At 43.8% G+C, this 23,712-nt stretch overlaps 1 protein-coding gene across 3 annotated transcripts in view; it reads right to left on the bottom strand.

The window, feature by feature from the left end:
• Positions 1-23,712, bottom strand: part of CFDP1 (craniofacial development protein 1) — a 120,660-nt gene that overhangs the window by 63,992 nt on the left and 32,956 nt on the right. For all 3 annotated transcript variants that reach the window (XM_038754528.1, XM_038754529.1, XM_038754530.1), the window contains exon 5: positions 13,526-13,645. In XM_038754528.1, coding sequence (XP_038610456.1) covers positions 13,526-13,645 — 120 coding nt within the window. The remainder of the gene's footprint in view (positions 1-13,525; positions 13,646-23,712) is intronic.

Genomic DNA, 23,712 nt, shown 5'->3' with positions numbered 1-23,712 from the left:
AAAAAAAATTGGGGGAAAAGAAATCCAAAAATCAACGTAATGAAGAAAAATGACAATTTTAATAAGAAAATACAGACGAGACTCCTCCGTCATTTGCTTATTCTGCATGTGAGCAATGTAGAATAGATGATCTTTAGCAAATAAGGTCTAGTGGCATGTCTAGTGGCACGTTTTCATGTGAATTGATAGCGACGGTAATTTAAACAAAAATAAGTATTTGCTCGTTAATTAATTTGGACAGTTTTTTAGAATGCTTCCCTCGGGCTCCCTGAAGGCCTTCTCTCTTCAAGGGAATTTTGCCCTCTAGAGTTAATTACCCGAACTCGAAGCCCAAGAATGACAATCAAACTAATGTGTATTAGAGTTGCACCAAAAAGTCATCTTCAGTCAACACAAACGTAATGTTTGAGAGCTTATTATGTGCAAGGCACAACATTCTGTGCTTGGGACAGGACAGTACAACAGAGTTGCAGACTCATTCCCTGCCTCACACATTCCCAAGGAAGAATTCTTCCTCTAGACTGTGAGCCCGCTGTTGGGTCAGGACCGTCTCTATATGTTGCCAACTTGGACTTCCCAAGCGCTTAGTACAGTGCTCAATAAATACGATTGATTGATTGATTGATTGTATATTCAGCAAGGTCATTTTCTGCTTGGATAAAAAATTCGCTTTCACACGAAACCACTGAGCTTCAATATACTAACTGTAAGCTCAACAAACTAATGGATACCTTCAACAAAAAAAAATATTATGTTTGAGGGATTGGCAGTTCTTTTAAAACGGTCAAACAATTCATTCATTCATTCAATCGTATACAAACCAAAATTCTCTCCTTGTTCACCTCCCAAGAGGCCACGTTGCTGCCTGTGTGGCCACTTTGGAGTCCTGTCTTTGGTAGGCTGAGATGCAATCAATCGCCCAGTGGCACTGATGGCACAATGGATAGAGCACAGGCCTCGGAGTTGGAAGGTCATGGGTTCTAATCCCTGCTCCACCACTTATCTGCTTTGTGACCTTGGGTGAGTCGCTTCACTTCTGCACCTCAGTTACCTCCCCTGTAAAATGAGGATTGAAACTGTGAGCCCCACGTGGGACAGGGACTACGTCCAACCCAATTTGCTTGTAACCATCCCGGCACTTAGAACAGTGCCTGGCACATAGTAAGTACTTAATAAATACCAGAACTGTTGTTGTTGTTGATTAGCTGTCGGCTTGGAGTTTCCACCAGGTCCCCAGGACCTAAAGTTAAGCTTCTGCCAAAATGGCAGTGGGTGCCCACTGACTGACCCTTATCATTCAATCATATTTATGGAGCCCTTACTATGTGCAGAGTACTTTACTAAGCGCTTGGGAAATAACAATATAACAATAAACAGTGACAATCCCTGCCCACAATGAGCTCGCAGTCTCGAGGCGGGGGAGACAGACATCAATACAAATAAATAAAATTACAGATATATACATAAGCACTGGGGGGCTGGAGCGTGGACGGGAGAGCAAAGGGAACAAGTTAGGGAAATGCAGAAGGAAGCGGGAGATGAGGAAAAGAGGGGCTTAGTCTGGGAAGGCCTCTTGGAGGAGATGTGTATTCAATAAGGCTTTGAAGGGGGGAGAATAATTGTCTGTCAGATTGGAGGAGGGAGGGCAGTCCAGGCCAGAGGCAGGATGTGGATCAGGGGTCGGCAGCAAGACAGGCGAGATGGAGCACCAGGGGAGCGAAGTCTACCCCCTAGAATGTAAGCTCATTGTGGACAGGGAATATGTCTGTTATACTGTTATATTGTATTCTCCCTGGCGCTTAGTACAGTGCTCTGCACACCGTGACAACTCAATAAATACAACTGACTATGCTTGGTGCAGCACGTAAGCACTTCTACAGGGAAATGTCCCGTTTTGCTCTACCTCCTCAGCGATGTCAGTGACTGGTTGTTGCCGAGGAAGGACATCAACGCGTAGCAACTCCTTGCCCGGAAAGAAGGAGCATTCATTCGGTTGTATTTATTGAGCACTTACTGTTAAGCGGTCAGGAGAGTACGATATAACAATAAGCAGACACATTCCCTGCCCACAACGAGCTTACAGTCTAGAAGTATAGACCAAGGACCAGCTGCAGCGCTTATGCCTCCCGTCTGCAGAGGTGTCCCTGGCAGGTGGTTGGCTCTACAGTAGTCAGCCCTTAAGGTGGGTTCACTGCTGGTGTGAAGTGAGCAACTAGTGCTGCACTTTGCCCCACACCAACACAGAGCACAGAGACTTCTTTTCTCTGCAGTGAGTCTTTACTGCTACCAATGCAATATGGAGAACAGCCTCTACCTCCTGCAATAATAATAATAATAATAATGATGATGCTATTTGTTAAGTGCTTACTGTGTGCCAAGTACCGTTCTACGCACTGGGGTGGATACAAGGTAATCAGGTTGCCCTATGTGGGGCTCACAGTTTTAGTCTCCATTTTACAGGTGAGGTAACTGAGGCACAGAGAAGTTAAGTGGCTTGCCCAAGGTCACACAGCAGACAAGCGGCGGAGCCAGGTTTAGAACCCACTTCATCTGACTCTCAAGCCTGTGCTCTTGTCAATAGGCCATGCTACTTCTCCATATACTCTCCCAAGAGCTTAGGACAGTGTGCTCTGCACATAGTAAGCGCTCAAAAAACACCGCTGATTGATTGAATTAGGCCAGGGGCAGATCCTAATTTCACAGACCAATCTAGAGCCCGATGGAGGCCAAAAATTTTCAACCTGGCCCAACCCCAATCTGGTCTGGTATCAGGTGAACCCCAGAACTGCAGAGCCCAGGCTCAGCCTAATATCATTCGGCAAAGTGGGGCCATGCATTCTTCTCAGAGAAGGAGCGTTCATTACTGAATAGTGGGGGTTTCTGAGCCCCCAAGGACAGCAGTGTAACAGCTTATTAATCACGCATGTGTCCACATATCTTACGTGAATAAATATAGCTTGTGGGAGCGAGGCGGGGAAGTATGAAATGGGACCATCGTACTAGCCCAAGGATTATCGGCGAGGGCTAATAGGTACCAGCCCCAAACTGGCCTGCCTTTATTTGGCCCGGTCACTTCAGACTCCCAAACTGATTTGGGCCCATGCTAGAGTCTACTTTAATTATCACAGGATCAGATGTCAGAGTCAGCTTTAGAAGTGTTTCCACTTACGTTCTACATTGAAACGTTTACAATCAGATTTCCCCTTCGTCGCTTGTTATGGAAAGAAGAGAAAAATCCATCAGTCCTCCGAAGGGCCTCGTTCTTCTCTGCTGCAGGAAGACATGACTGCCTAATCTCCAATGCTACTTCAGTCCGAGCCGACTGTTCCTCTACCAATTGAATCGGCAGTGCCTTCTGCCCTCAGACTTCTTCCAGCAAACAGGAATATTTACTATGCCCACAGTGAGGAGGGACTCGGAAGGGTCATTTTCCATCTCCTGTTTCAATCTAATTCACTGTTCACAGGCAATAACACTATTGGGGGGTGGGGTGGGGGGAATTAAGGACATGTCACAATCGAACGAAATAATCTGGGTTAACTATAGGGACTGTCTCTATATGTTGCCAACTTGGACTTCCCAAGTGCTTAGTACAGTGCTCTGCACACAGTAAGTGCTCAATAAATACGATTCAATGCATGAATGAATGAACTATCAGAGCACTGTATAAAGAGTGGAAATGGGACGTGGAGATTCCAGCATCATCCAGCCCTACCAAAATGCAAATATGTTCAAAGTGCAACAACTCATCAACATTTACAGAGTCAGGCTACACAGAATAAATCATTTTCATGACCAGCACTGGGCCCCACCCCTTGATAGACGTCTACCCAGAACAGTGGTTAACCAACAGAGATGCAAAGTGGTCTACTGGAAAGCGCACACGGGTCAGAAGGACCTGGGTTCTAAGCCCATCTCCACTACTAGTATGCTAGGTGATCTTGTGTAAATCCCTTCACTTCTCTGGGCCTCAGTTACCTCATCTGTAAAATGAGGATTACGACTGTTAGCCCCATGTGGGACGTAGACTGTGTCCAACCTGATTAGCTTGTATCTACTCCAGCGCTTTGTACAGTGCCTGACAAATAATAAAGTGCTTAACAAATACCATTAAAAAATGCATTTAAGAGCACTTCTTCCCCACCAGGCGAGGGCATACCCTCCTTTGCTCTCCTAGCAATAACCTTATAAAATGCCCCAAGGGTTCTGATTGAAACCTCCTTTACAGCCATTTATAACACAGATATAGCCAATAGCGTGGAGAATGCCACTAATTAGTTAAGTCTTTTTAGTGATTCTGCCCCCCAGCAGGCAGAACATACTTTCCTTAGCCTCACTGTTGATACCATCACCAGTCATCCAATTTCATATATAATTTAACAATGCACAAATCCTCTCTCCCTTTCTCTTGAGTTTTGGGGCTTGCTTATTGCCATGGCAACCACTTTGTTTCCATGAGGTAGGAATGTGACAGATCCAGAGCTGTAAAATGATGGAGGTTAATTGGGAGAGGTTGCAAACGAAATTTCAAAATATCCACAAAAGCTGCCAAGGGGTCAAATGATTTTTTTGTAGTTCCCCAATCAATTATGGGGCAGGAAGTCATACTGCTTTTAGAAGAAAAAAAGTTTCAACTAGAGCGGTGTGGAAATGGTGAACTGGCTATCTGAGATAAGAATGTCCCCTGAATTCATGTCTACAGAGTCAACTGATCCAAAAGATGCAGTGGAGGGAAATACGGTTAACTTGGAGGATGTGACTCTCAAACCACGAAGAGAAGAAACAAAGAGGAAGAACTGGTGGCCCGTCTAATTTACCCATCTTCCCATCTCTGAAAGCCCCTGAACTGAATTCCCAAGCCAAAAGAGCACTAAGAATGCTGGTTACAAATGATAATGGAACTAATTATTTATTTTACTTGTACATATCTATTCTATTTATTTTATTTTGTTAGTATGTTTGGTTTTGTTCTCTGTCTCCCCCTTTTAGACTGTGAGCCCACTGTTGGGTAGGGACTGTCTCTATATGTTGCCAATTTGTACTTCCCAAGCACTTAGTACAGTGCTCTGCACATAGTAAGCGCTCAATAAATATGATTGATGATGATAATTCATGGTTAGAACTGAGGTCAGCCCAAACCAAAACCCTTATTGTCCAACCTGAAATATTACGGGGCATGAAAATTCAACCCCCTGCGCAAGTAACACAAAGTGAATGTGCTCTCTCTCTTGCCACAACTGATTTTTTATATGGTATTTGTTAAGCACTTACTATGGGCCAGGTACTATTCTAAGTTAAACACCTGGTGAGTTAAGCACCAGGCCCAAGCTGGTAGGGCAAAACTGAATCGGCTCTACCTCGTGCCTCAGTTACCTCATCTGGGAAATGGGGATTGAGACTATGAGCCCCAAGTGGGACAGGAACTGTGCCCAACCCGATTTGCCTGCTTAATACAATGCTTGGCACATAGAAAGCGTTTAACAAATACCACATTTCTTATTCACCGCTTAGTATTAGTGCCTAGCATATAGTAAGCACTTAAAGACCATTATTATTATTATTATTATTATTATTATTATTATTATTAAACACATAACCCGACTTCAGACAAGACGAATAATAATTCTAATATTAATAATTCTGGTACTGTCTGGCACTTGTTGCTGTGTGACCTTGGGCAAGTCGCTTCACTTCTCTTGGCCTCAGTTACCCCATCTGTAAAATGGGGGACTGAAACTGTGAATCCCACGGGGAAGAGGGACTGTATCCAACCCAATTTGCTTATATCATCATCATCATCAATTGTATTTATTGAGCGCTTACTGTGTGCAGAGCACTGTACTAAGCGCTTGAGAAGTACAAATTGGCTTAGTATAGTATGTGGCACAAAGTAAGGGCCAAATAAATACCACACTTATTATTACCACTGACTGTACTCGTTGGTACAATCTTCCTTAAAGCAGTGGCAGACAGTGCAGCAGGGCAGCTGGACTCCATCTGCCCCATTGTTGATGGGGTCAGGGGAGGGAAGGAGGCTGGGGCATCAGCAATAAGTAGGGCCCCCTCTCCTTGCCGGATAACTCCGGCCAAGTGCCTTTGCTCATTGTGGGCCGGGAATGTATCTTTTTATTGTTACAGAGTAATCTCCCAAGCGCTTAGAACAGTGCACACAATAAGCATTCAATAAATACAACTGACAGACTGACTAACAACAGGCCCTTTTCCGGACCAGGCAAGCAGACACCAACTTCCAGAAGCCTTCATTCCCCAGATCTGGGCTCTAATCCCGAGTCCACCGCTTGTCTACTATGTGACCTTGGCCAAGTCACTTAACTTAATCTCTGCCTCAGTTACCTCAGCTGTAAAATGGGGATTAAGATTGTGAGCCCCCGCAAGGGACGGGGACTGTGTCCAACCTGATTAGTTAGCATTTAGTACAACAGTGTGGCATATAGTAAGCGCTCAACAAATACCATTAAAAAAAAGGAGGGGGCCGCCAGCAAGAGCAGAAGCAGGTCAGGCTTTCCCTGGCTTTCAGCCCCTACTTCTGCGACTGGTACTCTCCCAAGCACTTAGTACAGTGCTCTGCATACAGTAAGTACTCAAATTCAACTGAGCGACTGACTGCTTAATAATGAGCTGGACCGGGCTGGGAAGGAGGTTGGAGGAGACTGTTTCTGCCCCCCACCCTAATCACCCAGTCCCTGTGGCTTTGGAAGTCCCGGGAAGGGTCTTACCATGGAAGGGAAACAAGGTTGATAAATAAAAGCGCCATGCAAGGAATATGGAGACTGGGGAAGGGAGGCAGATTCGGGGATGTGAGTTGCAGGGAAATGGGGGAAATATTTTTTTGTTAAATGGGGGACATGGGCAGAGTGGGGGTCAGAGGAGGGGTAAGGTTTTGAGGGAATGGCAGGGAGAGCAGAGCAAGGAGATGATGGGAAGTGGGCGAGAGTGGGTTACCTGACTGCCCCTCAGGGACACTCAGCCTGGCACAACATGCCAAGTGTACTTGGGGCAGTAAAGGTTACCGTGCTCTTGTGCAACTGTTAGAGGTCCTAGGCTGATTCCCAACGGTGTCAGGGCAAGGCCGGGTTGAAGCCCAGTTTTCCAAACAAAGAAAGCAACGGAAGAGCTCGATTCAGTCATCTTGGCTCTCCATGATGTCCAAGTGGGATTTTTTTCCCCTACATCATATTCTCCAGTGCTTACTCTTGGCCAACCTTAAATTACTCAAGTGGTGGAATATTTATCGGTTCCCTTGGGAAGAGGACAGTGCTATAGTCCTACAGTCCAGTGAATCTCACGGTTCAGTCATTTTCCCAGAACAGCCACATTTTCCTCTAGTTAATTTAATCTCGTTATTTCTCATTATATTTTCCGACAATCACCCAACGATTTCCCTTTATTTTAAAATTTCCTTACTTCACATGAGCGTGAAGTTCGATTTCCCGTCCCTTGCAAAGCCGTTCTCTAGCCTCTAGGCCCTAAGAGCAAGATATAATTTGTTCCCATCCTGCCAGTCTCCCCTAGGTTCCCCATGACTTTCTCTCTATCTTGCTTGGCCCTTGAACGTGTAGCTCTGTCCAAAATCTAAATGGGGAAAGAAAAAAAAAATAATGATCTATCAAGGTTCTTGCTTATTGGAAAGTATTTAGGTTCTAAAAGAGAAATAAGAATTTTTCATTAGTCACGTGCCAGGTTCACATTCATGTGGGATCAGCTTACAGGAGAGGTCCAAAGATCAGACATTTCACGGGAGGATCAAACCAAAGGGTGAAGTCTGGCTGTGAGGCAGCAAGGCCTTATGTAGCTATACACGCCTTGGGGAATTTCCCTTCTTTTCTTGGGAAAAACTCTGTGGGGAATGATGGGATCTAAATATCCACTTGAAAATTTTTTCCAACTCGAAGGCGTTTCCTTAAAAATGGTCACAAACTTCCCCGCCTCAAGAAAACTCAACCTATTACTCACATTTTAAGGGTCTGGATTTAGCCTGATGCCATGAGAATCCCAGCAAAAACAGAAACTTTTCCCTCAAAGTGGCTATTGGTTGATTCCCATTCAAATCTCACTGCTGTTCTATGAAACGATGATGTATTATTTTGTGTGTTTGACGTGTTAAAAAGCTAACAATATCCATGTTAATTTGGATCAGCGAGTCTTCGGAAGAAATCGAAGATGGCAAATCTACTGTATCATCACGAGGTTCTACGGTACTGGTCAAAGATGTAGAGTATTGACCAGATAAATTGTAATGCTCCGAAGGCATTGTTTTCTAACCATCTCTAGACTGTACGCTCCTGTGGGCAGGGAACATATCTACCAACTCTGTTGCACTGTACTCTCCCAAGCGCTTAGTACAGTGCTGTACACACAGTGAACGCTCAATAAATACCGTCTATTGATTGATTCTCTCTAGCCGTTGAGTTGTGTCCAATTTCCTCAGCCTGACATTTAAAGAGTCTCAGCCGCCTCCAAATTCAGGAAAAAAGGTGCTAAATCGAAACAGCTCGAGCCAACATTCGAGCGTCAATGGAAAGGGTTATTCTCCTCTGCGCATAGATGCAAACTCTAAAGGAGAAAAAAAATGCTGCTTTTCAGCTGGATGTTTTATTGCTTGAAGTCCTCCCCCAATCTTCATGGGGCAAATGAACACTGAACCTTTAATTAAAACAAGTTGCTGCCTATGGCAAGGGTCATAAATCCTAACGAGAAAGACTAAACCGAGTGTAATAGCAAGATAATTGGGAGCTGTTGGGCTGAAACACAGCCAGCTAAACTTCCCAGCAAGTTCTGGCAGGGCAGTAGGGCAACTGGCTATTACCAAGGGTGCCAAAACTTAGAGGGTCTTGGTGGCAAATGGGAGACCCCACCAAATAAGCAAGCAGCTGTGACCATCGAGGCCACGGGAATTTAAAGAGACAAACCAAACAACTGCTGTCCTTTCCACCGAGGTAGCACATCTCCCTGCCTTTGACTCCTGCCTCTAATTAAAGTCGGGTGTTTAGTTTACTCTGCTCCCAAAGCATAAACTTCAGCTTTTTATAGCCCAAACAGTGAGCTATGTTAAACATGCAGAGGAAATGCATTTTCAACTGCTAGCATTTACTCCTCTCAATCCATTGCTCTTATTCGCTAGCTAGGGATGAGGAACAGGATGTTTTATTCCCTGGTTTTGGTTTTCCTGGATTGCTTAACTCTGTTTAGAGACAGGAGGAACAAATAAATACAGGGCTTCCACAGGGAGGTTTCTAAAATGGAAACTGCTCTTCAAGTGGAGATTAATTAGAATAATTTCCTGAATACGAATAGGGTTTATTCACTTAGATTCTTCTTTGGAAAAGACGGTCCACACACTGTACATGCCAAACTGGAGATAAACGAGCCTCTTGGCCGCAGCGGGCTGTTGCCCGCTAAGACAACGCAAAAGGAAAAAGAACTTCTCCCAGACTAGCCCTTTCCCAAACCCACTGATGTGTGAGGGAGCCACTCACTATTTGGTCCTTGTAAACCTTGGTTCATGTCCCATTCACAGTTCAGCCTTGTTCTGGCTGTACTGGGTAATTCGAGGGGCTTTACTTTGGCCTTGGAGCACAGTATAAATCCATTATTCGTCTCAAGCTCCATTATCACTTGGATTTAAATGTCCCAAATGAAGTATTATAAAAGCCACTGGCTTAAATCATCTCCATTAACGCCCTTGGCAGATAGAGCAGGTTCTCTTAGCATCATCAATTAATCAATCAACTGTATTTATGGACTATGTGCAGGGCACTGTTCTAAGCACTTGGGAGAGTACAACAGAACAAAATTAGCAGAAACACTCCCTGCCCGTGAATTTACAGTCTACAGAGATGAACTTACCTCCTACTTAGTGAGCCCCATGTAGAACCTGATTATCTTCTACCTACCCCAACGCTTACCACAGTGCTTGGCACATAGTAAATATTTAAATACCATAATTCTTCTTCTTATTATTATTATTATTATCATCTCAGAAGCGGAGTACTTGGCACTTGGAACCAAGGCTAGAGCCGTAATTGACTTAGTTCATTGGTCTAGTCTTTCCCCAAACATCCCCATGACCTGATGCCCCTGATTTTTCCCCACTCAGACATCTTTACCATTGGTGTTACAAATAAAAATCCCGAAGTATTAACGCAGACTGTTCCATGAGTGATTATCCTCAAATGATGGGTCACAAAAAGCTGGCTCTTATGAGACTAACTCCCCTTTCTGACTCACCTGGTAACTATGCCTAGATCACTGCCACAGGCACTGGCCAATAAACCCAGAAAAACAGGCAGACACTTGGATCGCCCACTAATGCAAATGAGGGCCATCGGAGGTCTACTCTGAACTGGTCTTAGCCATAGTCAGGAAAGCAGATGGCTTAGTGGATAGAGCACGGGCCTAAGAGTCAGAAGATCCTGGTTCTAATCCCTGATCCTCCACTTATTTGCTTTGTGACCCTGGGCAAGTCACCCCCTCCGGAAAGTAAGTTTGTTGTGGGCAGGGAATATGCCCTTGTATAGTGTGTTGTACTCTCCCAAGCGCTTAGTACAGTGCCTGGCACATGGTAAATGCTTAATAAATACCTCTGGGAAAAATAGGGCCCTCTCTTGAGGGAATGCTGATTCTCCCCTCAGGACTAGATCAATAATCTAAACAAAGACAGGCATCCTGCATACAGTGCCTGGCACATAGTAAGTGCTCAACAAATACCACTGGGGAAAAAAGGGCCCCGTCTTGAGGGAATGCTGAGTCTTCTCAGGGCTAGATCAATAATATAAACAAAAACAATCATCCTGCATACCTCCTTTCTCCTGCACATCTGCCATTTCATTTCATTTTTCTACAAAATCATCCAGTCCACGCTTCCCTCCTTAAGAACTTCCAATGGTTGCCCATCCACCTCCGCATCAAACAGAAACTCTGTACTATCGGCTTTAAAGCACTTGATCACCTTACCCCCTCCTGCCTCCCCTTGCTATTCTCCTACTACAACCCAGCCTGAACTTTTGGCTTCTCTAATGCCAACCTAACTCACTTGCACCTCGATGATGTCTATCTTGCCGCCGATTTAATCCACATCCTGGCTCTGTCCTGGAATTCCCTCCTTCTTCCTAGCCTCCAGATAATCATTCTTCCCACCTTCAAAGACTTATTATAAAAACACATCTCCTCCAAGAGGCCTCCCAGACTAAACCCTTACTTCCTTTTCTCCCACTCCCTTCTATCACCCATGCACCCTTTATTTACCCCTCCCTCAGCCCCATGGCACTTATGCGTAAATAGCCATAATATATTTAAATATACTTACGTCTGTATCCCCCTCTGGACTGTAAGCTCATTGTAAGCAGGGAACAAATCTACCAACTCTGTTACACTGTACTCTCCGTAGCACTTAATACAGTGTTCTGCACACAGTAAGCTCTCAATAAATGCTACTGACTGACTGATTCCACTTCAGAAGAAAGCAGTCCAAAACTGTGTCCTATCAAGTTATTATCAATTCACCAATAATATTCATTGAACACCTGCTGTGTGAATAGAGCACGATACAAAAAGCAAATGTGTTCTTGCAATGAGCTTTCTTCTAGAGAGGGAGAGAGACACTTAAATAAATTACACAAAGGAGGAAGTAATGGCGTGCAAAAATAGGGGGTGTGGAAGTGCTGAAATGGCAACTGAGGGGAAAATAAGGTGGGGAGATAAGGGTGGTGATGGAAGAAGTGAGAACAAAGCAGAGTCAATAGATTACTTGGAGAGTAAGGAAGAGGTGGGGTGTTGTCAGAGAAGAGTGTGGATATGTAGGAAGGAGAAAACAGACAGTGCCTTAAGGCCAGTGGTTGGGGTTTCCATTTGAGGACGAGTAATGGGTGATCATTGCAAGTTTCAGAGGAGCAGAGAAGAGGTGAGAGGAACAGCATTTTAGAAAAATGATCCGTGAGACAACGGAAAAATGGACTGCAGAAGGGAAAGACTGGAGACAGGGAGATCAGCTAGGAGGCTGATGCAGGAATCAAAACAGTCTGGACCGGTGTAGTGATCATTTGGATGAAGAGTAAGAGGCAGATCCTGGAAATGTTGCGGGGGAAGAAGTGACAGGATTTGGGAATAGACTCAAAAAGGGGACTGAAAGAGGAATCAGTGGTAATGTTAGGGTTGCAGGGTTGAGAGATGAGGAAGGTGGTGGAGGTGTCAACTGGGATGGAAAAGTTAGGCGGACGGGAGGGTTTGAGGGGGAAGATGAGGCATTAAGTTTTTGACATAGGGCGCTCGGACTGTCTCCATATGTTGCCAACTTGTACTTCCCAAGTGCTTAGTACAGTGCTCTGCACATAGTAAGCGCTCAACAAATACGATTGATGATGATGATGATGACAAAGGGAGGGATCCTGCGCATGCGCCTTGGGCGGTGTGCGTGTGTGATTGTGTGTGTGTGTATGGGGGGGGGCGGGGTGGGAAGGCCTTCCCAGACTAGGAGGAAGGAGGCCTTCCCATCATCATCATCATCATCAATCGTATTTATTGAGCGCAGAAAGAGAGTTCTGAAGGCAGGAGGTGATATGAGTATGCAGAGGGGAGAGGTCAGAGCTAGTGAGGTAGATCTGGGAATCATCCAAATAGAGATCTCAGTTGAATCCACGTGAACAGGAAGACAACAAACAAACCTAATGCTAACCCATAGCTCCACTGAAAGGTCTTGAGGAACAAACCAGTAACAAATGAAAGGAAGTCAAGAAACCCACACCACCACATTAGGCAAGCCTCATCCCTTCGAAAACATGACGGCCTGAATCAAAACAACCACTTCACAGACTTGTGACATTCTTCCTGAAAGTCCGCAGGTTCCAACAAGACAGGTTCCACAGAGCAGCCAACAATTTTCTTCATGCTCCTGACCAATTACCCGGTGGAATTATATAGAGTTTACCATACCAGAGAATTTGGAAACAAAAAGCTGGAGGCAATTTTATCCTTCCCTTATGTGCCAAACTTGATTCGGGGAGCTTATATTTTACCTGTACCCAAGTGAGTTACTAATATCACAGATTTCTATGGATGACCACATGGCTGTACACCTAATCCAGCGGGAATAACATTCTGGACTGAAAACTAGAAAGGTGAGAAAAGAGAAAGGGATCTGGGGTTTCCTTTGAAGAAACATTTCAGATTTTCATACAGAAGCATCTGAACTGATGGGATGAGAGAGATGACAAGATATAAATACCAGAAATCACAACAAACTGGAATGCTCGTTTGTCCATTTTATAAAATTCTCCCAGACCTATGTCACTTAGAAAGAAAAGACTTTAGAGGGATGGCAGCTTTTTTTGGTTTCAGAGGGTTAACCTCCATGTTCTCTCTCCCTTCCAGGTTCAAGGCAACGATTGCAAACAAGACTACACCAACACTCAGGAGGAAAGGGATCGTGATCACCGGCAATACAAAGAAGGTATTTCTGCGAGCAGCATTATCTCCTTCACGAACCCCAGGGACTGACAGATGTACTCACCCAGAGCCTGTGGGGAGGGTAGAGGCAGCTGAAGGGGTATCGGCCTGTGGTTTCTCCTTCTCGCTCAGCTTGAGGAAGGATTTGGCTTCTTTGGATGCTGCATCCACCTCCTTAGTCACCCTGTCCCGGAAGAGAGGAGAGAAAATGGGGCCGAGGATTAGAGAGCAGTGTTTCTCAAACGGTGGCAACAGAGGCCCTGCAGAATTGCTCTGTGCACAGGGGCTGTGTTCACCCTTCCCTCCCACCCCGTTTGGGGCCTTTTCATACAAAGGGGACCCTTAGTCCTCACGAAGCAAAGAGTTTCGGCGGCGGCGGCAGCAGTAACAACACCAGTAGTATTTACTGAACACCTACGGTATGCCGAGGAGAGAGACAGGGAGCTATATAGAATAATCCATTGGGAATGAAGAAGGGAAGCAAAGGTACAGATGGTAAAAAATAAAATTCACAAAAATTAAATGACCACATAAGTGGGTCAATAAACCAATATCCACGTGAATACTAAAGATGGCTGATGAGATGACCTCTGGCATCTCCATGCTCCAGTGTCTGTGTGAGGCATCACTACGCCTGCCAATCTCTATGCAGCCCCTAATTTGACAAACCCCAAGGGTCCAGGAGGACAGCTGTGCATTTCAGAAATGAATGTGGGTCCAGCTAAGTTGTGGGGGGAGGTGGGGAAGCTGGCTTTCGGCTCCAAACTCCGGACAGCCCAGAACCCCAAGAACACATGCACAAGCAACCATCCTCCTCCTCTCCCTCTAATCAACACACAGCCACATTTATTGATTTCCTTCACTGGATGCTAAGTTAATTATCACCTCCCTCATTACAACCTTCATCTGGGCCTCCCTCTAAGCTTTTTCTATTGGATAAATTAAAGAAATTTTTAATTTCTTTAAAATAATAAGAAATTATTCATGAGGGGCAGAGTGGCTAGTGGAAAGAGCACAGGACTGGGAGTCAGAGGATGTGGGTTCTAATCCCGTCCACCACTGCCTGCTGTGTAGCCACGGGTAAGTCACTTAACTTCTCTGAGCCTCGGTTACCTCATCTGTAAAATGGGGATTAAATCCTCCTCCCTCCAATTTAGCCTGAGAGCCCGATGAGCAACAGGGACTGTCCCCACCCTGATAAATTTACACTTACCCACTTAGAACACACCGTAAGTGCTTAACATATACCAAAAAATAAAAATAAAAAATAGTTACCATGATCATCTATGAGTGTTGTCTTTCCCCTGTCACTAAAGATGTGGACAAGTTCCAAGCTGGGCCTCAGACATTAAATGTCTAAACAAAGGCTACTCAGTTTGTTTTCTTTTTTAGGCTGTGAGTCGAGGTGGATCAGGGCTATGTCCTAGGAGCCCCTCTGAGCAATGGTGGAATGAAAGAGTTTGAGGATCACGGGGCAGAGCTTTATATCAGCAGAGGCTGGGTGGCTTGCAGGGATGGGCCACAGCATTGGTTCCTAGTTTCTCCCCCTGTAGATCGTAAGCTCACTGTGGGCAGGAATCGTGTCTACCAATTCTGTTTTGTTGTACTTCCCCAAGCACTTAGTACAATGCTCTGCACCCAGTAAGCACTCAATAAATGCCACTGACCGATTTTCAGCCTTGGCCACCTAAATCTAACAGGGTTGATTATGGGGGCTGAGCTATGGAAGTCAAAAGATTCATTTTAGGGTAGGGGTGGTTTGAGTAAATCTTAGGTAAGTCATCAATTTTATCTACCAGTGTGGGTTCATCAACTTCTTATCTCTCCTACTTGGACTGGGCAAGAACTGTGACTTCTTACTGCAGTTCGTTCTGTATTACACTTCCCTCACTGATTTCCATACCTAATACGGGCCAGGCCTACCAAAGGCACTCAATGTTTTTTTGATGACAGTGGTTACTGAGAAAATAGAATGGTATACTGCATTCCAAATCAAAGAAAGAACATAACTCTGACAGCTAAAGCTTCAAAACTAGAGGTAAATGTGAACTGAATCAAGTGAACTGAATCAAGTTTATTACTTGCAGATTAGATTAGGAAGGGAATCTACTGAAAAGATAGCAAACCCAGGATTAGAATGCATCAATTTCATCACAGCCTCCATTCTCAACTCTCCCTACTGAAAAGGATTTATTGATTTTCACCAATTTCATTACACAGAATGAACTAATAATTCAAATGTCCCAAAGATCTCTTTAACAGCCAAGTCTTCTCCTATCTTTTTTGATTTTTACATTTATTTCTAAAGTATTCTCTTGAAGTGTTCACTACATTACCTATTCCCAAACAAAATAAAATTATATAGGGCTGGCATCTTTTCTCCAAGACATTCACTTGTCAACATTTACAGTTTGGTTCTTTAAAGAGTTGATTAATCTACCTCTTTGCTCATAATGAGTCTCCTTTCTGATGAGGCACTAGTCAGGCCAAAGGAGAACCTAACTTTTCCCCAGTGGGATTGCCACAGTGGTGTCTTCCTGTTGTCTGAATCCACTGACGAGCTTCCTCTCTTATAAAACAGAGTTAACAATATCAACCTACCTCACAGGGTGGTTGAAAGGAAGAAGTAAAAACACACCAATTCTAAAGCGCCTTGCAAACTAAAAGGGCACTCATTACACAAGCTTAAAAATACAACTCATATTTATTACAGAGGGAATAAACATTTGGGCTTAGAATAAAGAAAATAAAATGGGCCACGTATTTATTCAGAGGGCCACTTTCCATTTCTATTAGAATAATTAAAGGAATGACAGTGACCTCAAACTGTGATACCTTCAAGAGGGATCCCTGTCAAGGCTAAAGGATCAATGATTCAACTCACTCCACACAACGTGTTTCCTTCTGATCATGGGTACTCTTACAGTTTCTTTGAAACAACTGAAGAAACTAAGTTCTAAGGCTTAGATCGAACAAGTCTACAAACTCCAACCTGAAATGCTTAACTTTGCAACAGTCAATACGGCAACCTTAGCTGGATTACAAGTATGTTTCCAGGCTCAGAAAAGTCAGAAAGGGAGGGAAAATGGGTCAGACTCCAATCTTCTCCTCATAGAGTCTAGAGCGGGAGATACTGCTCAGTTCTCACACCAAAACATTCTGGAAAAGGTGCCCAACCCACTTTGGTACCCAGAGCTTCTTTGAAATTTGGATCAAAATTCTGGAATGCCTACCAGGTTGGTCTTTCATCCACTCCTATTTATCTCCGCTTTGGAAGCCCTAGCTGAGGGCCCTGTAGACAACACCTGCTGCCAAACAGGAGACCTACAGGCAAATTTTATTCCTTAATCTAAGGCACTCAATCCACCTTCTCCTTTAGGACTGAAGATGTCAACTTGATTGAATCCTCAAATCCCTTAAGAGCAGGAAACAAGGCTCTCAAATTCCCCAGACACTTCCCGATGAAAACCACTCATTCCAATTAGGAAGGCTTTGTACATAAAGAATTCAAGAGCTTTCTCTTAGGTTGCATTTGCACAAACACACACACTCTACTCTCAGTGCTGCCACATAGGCTTTAAGCTGGAGATTCAAGTTGTCTGGGAGATGGTGGCAACTTTCCAGGTGGGAAGTACATTAGCTGGGAGGAGGAGGGTGGAGAGAAGAAGATTTGGTACCTCGAAAAAGAGTTGGGAGCTGCAAACCTAGAGCTGGAATGTTGCACATGTGCGTTAAATGAGCCAAATGCTTCCAGGAACTCATGTAAGATCATCAGTCAATCCATTTATTTATTTATTATTTACTGAGTGCTTACTGTGTGCAGAGCACTGTGTGAGGCCTCGGGTGAATACAACAGGGTTAGTAGAGAGATGTTCCCTGCTCACAGTGAGCTTGAAGTCTGTAGGGATCTAAACAGTATTTGTTAAGTGCTTACACTGTGTCAAGCAGATTGGACTGCTTGAACAACTGAAGTTCTAAGGCTTAGCTCGAACAAGTCTACAAACACCAACCTGAAATGCTTAACTTTGCAACAGTTAATACGGCAACCTTAGCTGGATTACAAGTATGTTTCCAGGCTCAGAAAAGTCAGAAAGGGAGGGAAAATGGGTAAGACTCCAATCTTCTCCTCATAGAGTCTAGAACGGGAGCTACTGCTCAGTTCTCAAGCTCTCCGTGTAAGAGTTAAGGTTTTGAAAATATAACAAAGACAGTGTTAGGCCTTTCCTTTTAACTGCAGAGGCCAGCACCAAAAGAGGGTGTATATGAAAGTGCTTATAAGGGCAGCCGGCATCTAAGGGAGGAACCACTAGCTAAAGCTGTCTGGGCTTGGAGAAAGGATAAAAAGCTGACAAGGTCTTAGGTGGGACAATCTATTGATCAATCGTATTTATTAGACTGTGAGCCCGTTGTTGGGTAGGGACCGTCTCCATATGTTGCCGACGTGTACTTCCCAAGTGCTTAGTACAGTGCTCTGACACAGTAAGCGCTCAATAAATACAACTGAATGAATGAATTCAGCGCTTACTGGGTGCAGAGCACTGTAAGAAGCGCTTGCGAGAGTACAACAGAACTGGTAGACACGTTCCCTACCCACAACAAGCTTAGAGTCTAGAGGGCTGACGTGACATGGCACGCAAGGGACATGGAATGAAAACAAAGACCTCATGAAGAGAAACCACAATGGACCAAGGTAAACTGGAAGCAGAAACTTATTCCAGAGGGAAGGTCCTCAAAGAATTTGGATTGGTTGAGTAAACTGAGTGTCTGCTTTGAATTCTGAGACTGTTTGAACTCTATTAAAGGATTAAGTAAAGAGGAAGGAAAGATTGAGGTAGTAACCATACTAATTTTATGCTCTTTAGTCCTTGCATTGGTGTTTAAAAAAAGTTGTTCCTATAGTAACTGTTAAACTCCATTCTCTTCATTGGTTCCTTAATTCAATCCCCCATGGATATTAGTAAACACTTTTATAGTTGTGTGTGCTGTATTTCTAGGTATTCCATACAATTTTTTATACGCACCGAGAAACAGGACACAAAAGTACTTAAGGACTGTTGCCAGCACCTATTTGGGGGAAAATTTTTAAGGGATGGCAACTAATAAAGGGTATCCTAGCTAGGAAAAGTTCTATAAAGTGGACTGAGCCGTTTGGAAATCTGCTTTACAAAAACCACTGATGAGGTGAGTTTGGCTGAAGTCCTGAGGTATACAGGCTAGAATTCAAGTCTGACACCGGCTAAAGTGAACCTAGATATCCCAAGAGATTCGGGTCCATCACATCACTTTTTTTTATGATATTTGTTAAGCACTTACTATGTGCCAAGCAATCAATCGATTGTATTTATTGAGCCCTTACTGTGTGCAAACGCTTGGGAGAGCACAATATAAGAGAGTTGGAAGATATGTTCCCTGTCCACAACTAGCCTACGGTCTAGAGGGGGAGGCAAGAATTAACGTACACAAATTACAGCTATGTACATAAGCGCTGTGGGGAGGAAGGAGGGGAGAATAAAGGATGAAAATCCAAGTGTAAGGGTGACACAGAAGGGAGTGGGAGAAGAATAAATGAGGATTTAATCAGGGAAGGCCTCTTAGAGGAAATGTGCTTTTAATAAGGCTTTGAAGGTGGGGAGAGTGATCGTCTGTTTGACATGAAGAGAGTGGGCGACACTGTACTAAGCCCTGGTGTAGATACAAGATAATCAGTTTGGACACAGTCTGTGTACCACATGGGACTCGAAGTCTTAATCCACATTTCACAAATGAGGTAACTGGGGCACAGAGAAATTAAGTGACTTGACCAAGGTCACACAGCAGACAAGTGGCAGAGCCAGGATCAGAACCTACATTACATCCCCCAAAACTCAAATAACCTTGAACAAGCAAAAATGATAATTATGACATTTACTAAGGGCTTCTTATTAATGTACTAAGCACTGTGGTAGACCTTGTGGCAATGAGATAGGACACAGTCCCTTGTCCCACACCCAGATACACCATCTTATCCCCGTTTTACAGATGAGGAAACTGAGGCTCACAGAGGTTAAGAGACTTAACCATGATCACAAAATATGCCAGTGGTTGATATCTCCTGACTCTCAGACTCTCTCGACTAGGACATTTTAATATTTTCAGAATAATTTTGGGGAGAGGAAACAGATTTCTTTTAGAGCACAAAGTAAGACTTAAGCAAGAATTACTGATTAAAAATATCGATACCAACGGTCAATGATAATAAATATCCCAATCTTGCATTTATGCTTACATAATGAGAAAAATCCTTTGGGTTATTCATTCGTTTTTCTGCCACACCCACAAGGAGATCATGAGAGCCAACCTACACAAAAGAGAAAACTATAGTTGAGGCCCATCGAGGGATTTCAAAGCACTTTAGAAAATCCATTAATACTTTAATAGTGTTTTATAAGTATCTAACACCTTTCTACCAGGAAAGTAACCTCAATTTTCAAATTCCTGCAAAGTCAGCTAATGTTGCACTTACTCACTCACTCTCTCCCTGCCCACAACCACACAAACACACACACACACACTCACACACACACACGCACAAGAAGTGAACTGAATTGCTTAAAGCCAGTCAGCCTCAAGGCTAAACAAAATACAGTAAACCCTGAGCCTGGGAGTTTAAATCCCAACTCAGCCACCTACTTGCTGTCTCCAAGCAGATCACTTAACTTTCCTGTGCCCCACTTTTCTCCTGTGTAAAATGAAGACAGAAGGTGATAATAATTATGCTAGTTATTATGCCAAAAACTGTGCTAATAGTTGGGGTAGAATCAAAATAATCAGGCTGAGCACAACCTCTTCCTGCACGGGCTCAGAGTTTAAAATGGAGAATAGGTATATTATCCCCATTTTACAAATGAAGAAATGGAGGTATAAGGAAGTTAAGTGACCTGCCCAAAATTAAGAGCAGGAAAGTGGTGGAGACGGGACTCAAATTCGGGGCTCCTGACTTCTTGTCCTGAGCGCTTTCCTGATAGATGATTCTGTTAGGCAGATGAGGGTAAGGATGCTGAAAATGACTGATTGATTGATAGATTGATAAGTGGGTAATGGGAGGAGGAAGGACTCCCACTACCCTTTGTCAGTCATCATCATCGTGATTGGTATTTATTGAATGCCTACTATGTGCAGAACACTCTACTAAGCACTTGGGAGAGTACAACATAACAGAGTTGGTAGACACATTCCCTGCTCACAAGCTTACGGTCTAATAACAATACTAATAATGATGGTATTTGTTAAGCGCTACTCTTTGCCAGGCACCATACTAAGCACTGGGGCAGATACAAGCTAATCAGGTTGGACACAGTCCCTGTCCCACGTGGGGCTCACAGTCTTGATCCCCATTTTACAGACGATGTAACTGAGGCCCAAGGTCACCCAGCAGCCAAGTGGCGGAGCCAGGATTAGAACCCATGACCTTCTGACTCCTGTCAAGAGTCACTGGAACTGGGGACCGGGAGGAACCCCACGAAAGCCAATGAAAGGCAGCACTGAGGAAAAATAAAGTTGGGATGGTCCTGTTCCAAAACAATGCAATTTAGTGATTGTTTGACAGAGTTATCGATAGTCAATCGAACATATTTTTTGAGTGCTTACTGTGTGCAGAGAACTGTACTTGGGAGGGTACAGTATAACAGACATATTTGCTGCCCACATCGAGCTTACAGTCTAGAGGTGAGTTTATAGGATGGATGATCTTACAGGCTAGAGGATGAGTTTACAGTTTAGAGGGTAGTGGTGGCACTCCAGAATCAGAAAAGAAGATGCTTAAGTGGTAAGAGGAATGGGGGAGAGGGGCTGTGATTAGGGAGAGCGGCAGTGGACTTTGAAGGAGCATCACTATCCCCAAAAGCAACCACCTCCTGAGAATGAATGAATGAATCAATCAATCGTATTTATTGAGTGCTTACTGTGTGCATAGCACTGTACTAAGTGCTTGGGAAGTACAAGTTGGCAACATATAGAGACAGTCCCTACCCAACAGTGGGCTCACAGTCTAGAAGGGGGAAACAGAGAACAAAACCAAACATACTAACAAAATAAAATAAATAGAATAGATATGTACAATAGAATACAACAGAATGAAGGGCTTTGTCCGTAATTATTTTTCTCTTCTCTCAGTCTGCCAACAGCTGTTCTCTTAGCACTTGAAGTAGCCTTTCCCGACACCGCACGGAGACGCCCAGGATGCCCGCAACCTGTTTCACTAGTGCCGCGGCTGGTCACAGACCTCAGTGTAGGGAGCTGCTAATTAACACCAACCTAGGGAGGTGGATGTGGGTGGCCAGTGCTGACTGCCCAAACAACAGCCACGGAAGTCACTGGGCGGCAGGACGTTGCCAAGGGTGGCAATTCCCTGTATCACTGTTTGGTCGGTCAGGGAGAGGAGTGTGAGGCAGCGGCCCCTGGGGCTCCCAGGACTCCAAGAGACAATCACACGGTCTGGGCCGGGCGTGGGCCGGCATCAAAGGTTTGGCCGTGATGTTACCTGCAAAACTGACTGGAAGAAACCGGTCATTACCAAGGAGAATCACAAAACTTTTTAACTTGAAGTAAATGGAAAGGAACTAATTATGTAATTACTCTGGTTCCTTAACTGTTTCATCCCCGAGGCAAAATCTTCAAAGCATTTTAAACACGTTTCATGTGTTTCCACCAGATAACACGTTTCATTATTCCATCAATAGATGGAAAATACAAAAATGGACAGACAAGCAGGACAGACATTGTCCTGCCTGAACTGTACCTACCCAAGGACTTAGATCAGTGCTTGACACGTAACAAGTGCTAAACAAACATAATAACAATAATAATAATTACTATTATGAATAATAATACCATAATAACCAAAACTTCGGAATTCCCGCTCCCATTTCCTGTACTCAGACCCAACTATCTTTGTGTGTCTCACTGAACATTCCCTTCAGCGGGCACAAGCTTGAAATCATTTTGGTCATGAAATGGTGTATCTCACTTAACAATTCTGCAGCGGGCACAAGCTTGAAATCATTTTTGTCATAATAATAATTATGGTATTCGTTAAGCACTTACTATGTGCCAAGCACTGTTCTAAGCACTGGGGTAGATATAAGGTAATCATGAATTTAGATATTCTCTGATGAGATAAAGAAGGGAAACATAATTCTAGCCTATGAAAATTGGGGCACTTTGGCAAGTTAAAGAATAGGAAAAGAGAAGAGAATGTTAATTTCAATATATATACATTTATTTGTGAATTATATATTTAAATATAGAACATATATAAGCAATACATTTAAATTTGACTAATAAATGCATTATAATTGATTAATACATACACATATTACACACACACACACACACACACACACACACACACACACACACACACAGAGTCAAATCTAAACTTCGGACCAAATTCCTGTGCAAGTTTGAAGTTAATTTGGGATTCTAATCACCAGGCTAGAAACTGCCCCCAAGAATCCTTCTTCGAAACTTCACCCCCACCCACCTCCATTTTCTTGACCCCTAAACTCTCCTCCCACTGGAATATAGAGCACCGCTCCCCATTCTGAGATTCCTTTCCAATTTAGCAGCTTAACAATTATAGCACAGTTATTCCTTCGCCTGATCTAAACTCAAGTGTCACTAGAGAGTCAAGCAAGAGGAAAGTGAATATAATTAGCCCTTTTTCAGTGTGCCTGGGAGGGTTTGGCCTATTTTACCTGTCTCACATTTGCTGTGCTCTTGCCATATTAGCTTACCTGCTGAAGATTTCTTAAATGGTTTGGGGCTTTCTTTCGGGCCGTTGCAGTGCTGAGACACGTTCCCCTCTATATTCCTCAAGCTTTCTCTGCTTTCATTCATTCATTGATTCAATTGTATTTATTGAGTGCTTGCTGTGTGCGAAACACTGTACTGAGCGCTTGGGAAAGTATAACGATAGACACATTCCCTCCCACATGCCTTACAAACCCTATGCTTAGTTGTAAGAATGCTTCATGGAATTTCTTGACCTACCCAAGATGTAGATCTTGCACCTACACGCTTCACTTCTTCCTCGGGCTCACCTGCTGAAATCCTCACGTCCCTTAAATCAAGAAATCCTCCGAGTCGAAAGTTTGGACACCTCAATTTTAACCATCCTCTCTCAAGGATTACTTCTGTTCTATTATATTCTGCCGAGCGCTAAGTACAGTGCAATGCTCTGCACCCAGGGAGCACTCTATAAAATACAAGTGA

The sequence above is a fragment of the Tachyglossus aculeatus genome, chromosome 11 (assembly GCF_015852505.1).
Source record: "Tachyglossus aculeatus isolate mTacAcu1 chromosome 11, mTacAcu1.pri, whole genome shotgun sequence".
Taxonomy (NCBI): domain Eukaryota; kingdom Metazoa; phylum Chordata; class Mammalia; order Monotremata; family Tachyglossidae; genus Tachyglossus; species Tachyglossus aculeatus.
The sequence above is the reverse complement of the archived record's forward strand: the minus strand, read 5'-3'. Positions and strand labels throughout refer to the sequence as shown.